This window comes from Rutidosis leptorrhynchoides, chromosome 9, assembly GCF_046630445.1.
Source record: "Rutidosis leptorrhynchoides isolate AG116_Rl617_1_P2 chromosome 9, CSIRO_AGI_Rlap_v1, whole genome shotgun sequence".
Taxonomy (NCBI): Eukaryota; Viridiplantae; Streptophyta; class Magnoliopsida; order Asterales; family Asteraceae; genus Rutidosis; species Rutidosis leptorrhynchoides.
Genome location: NC_092341.1, coordinates 289,824,835 through 289,826,263, shown reverse-complemented (window position 1 = coordinate 289,826,263; position 1,429 = coordinate 289,824,835). Strand labels below are relative to the sequence as shown.

Below are 1,429 nucleotides of genomic sequence, written 5' to 3'. Positions count from 1 at the left end.
TCACCCATGACACATTTACAGGAATAGGAAAAAAGGTCGGTCAAAAGATTTAGTAAACAAATCAGCCCTTTGGGTTGTTGTACCTATTTGCAGGACATCTATTAGTTTCTTTTCATAACAGTCCCTAATGAAATGGTACTTGATCCCTATGTGTTTGGTCTTAGAATGATTAACAGGGTTTTTAGTAACAACAATAGCAGCAGTATTATCAACATATATAGGACTGTTAGAAATTTTTAAACCGTAATCCGAAGCTGTTGTTGAATCCAAACAACTTGAGACGTACAACTTGAAGCAGCAATATATTTAGCTTCACACGTTGATTGTGCGACTGCCATTTGTTTCTTACACTGCCAACTTACCAACCTGCTACCTAAAAACTGACAACCACCAGAGGTCGATTTGAAATCTCTTTTGCAACCCCCGTAGTTAGAATCAATGTATGTCGTTAGATCAAACCCATCCTTACGAGGATACCATAATCCCAAACTTGGAGTCCCCTTAAGATAACGCATGATCTTCTTTGCTGCTAACATATGATTCACATTCGGTTTTACTTGATAACGAGCGCACAAACAAGTTGCGAACATGATAACTGGGCGAGATGTCGTAAGATACATCAAAGAACCAATAATTGCTCTATATAGAGTTGGATTGACTTTTGCCCCTATATTTTCCGGTGTAATCCCGTGATTCACCGGTAGAGGATTCTTGGCTACTCGTTCATCTTCCATCTTGAATTGGCTCAAGATGTCAGCTACATACTTCGATTGATGTAGAAAGATGCCTTTTTTCGTCTGATCAACCTGCAACCCTAAAAATAAATTAATGGCTCCTAGTAAACTCATCTTGAATCATTTCTGCATTACATCTTGAAACTCATCAACCATTTTCTGATCTGTTGACCCAAAGATAATATCATCCACATACACTTGTACCAACATTATATCGTCGCCCCTTTCTTTGATAAATAGAGTCTGATCGATGACACCTCTTTTAAAACCATTCTCTATCATATAGTTTGACAGAGTAGCATACCAAGCTCTCGGGGCTTGGTGAAGACCATACAGCGCCTTTTCTAAGAGATACACCTTTTATGGATGATGTGGATCAACAAAACCTGGCTCTGATACCACTTGTAGGATCGTGTCAGCAGGATTATACGATCTAGACTTCAATAACGAGTGCGAAATAACTCGTTATTGGGTTTAATAATCAAAAACAAACAAGAAGCTTATGATCTTAGCTTTAATAATAACTTTAGTATGACTAAGAACGATCAAACCAAGTGCTAGGGTTGCTGGGAATCGGTTTAGACGATTAGAGGTGTTTAGGATACGTAACCCTAACAATGAACCCGTAATTTCCATTAAATACATACAGCGTGTGCAACCGTGCGGTTGCATCCTGAAACCGTGCGATTCCCATT

At 38.8% G+C, this 1,429-nt stretch overlaps 1 protein-coding gene across 1 annotated transcript; it reads right to left on the bottom strand.

The window, feature by feature from the left end:
• Positions 1-236: 236 nt before the first annotated feature.
• On the bottom strand, positions 237-848 carry LOC139868846 (uncharacterized mitochondrial protein AtMg00810-like). The gene has a single exon (XM_071857188.1). The coding sequence runs from the start codon at positions 846-848 to the stop codon at positions 237-239; it is 612 nt and encodes a 203-aa protein (XP_071713289.1).
• Positions 849-1,429: the final 581 nt, after the last annotated feature.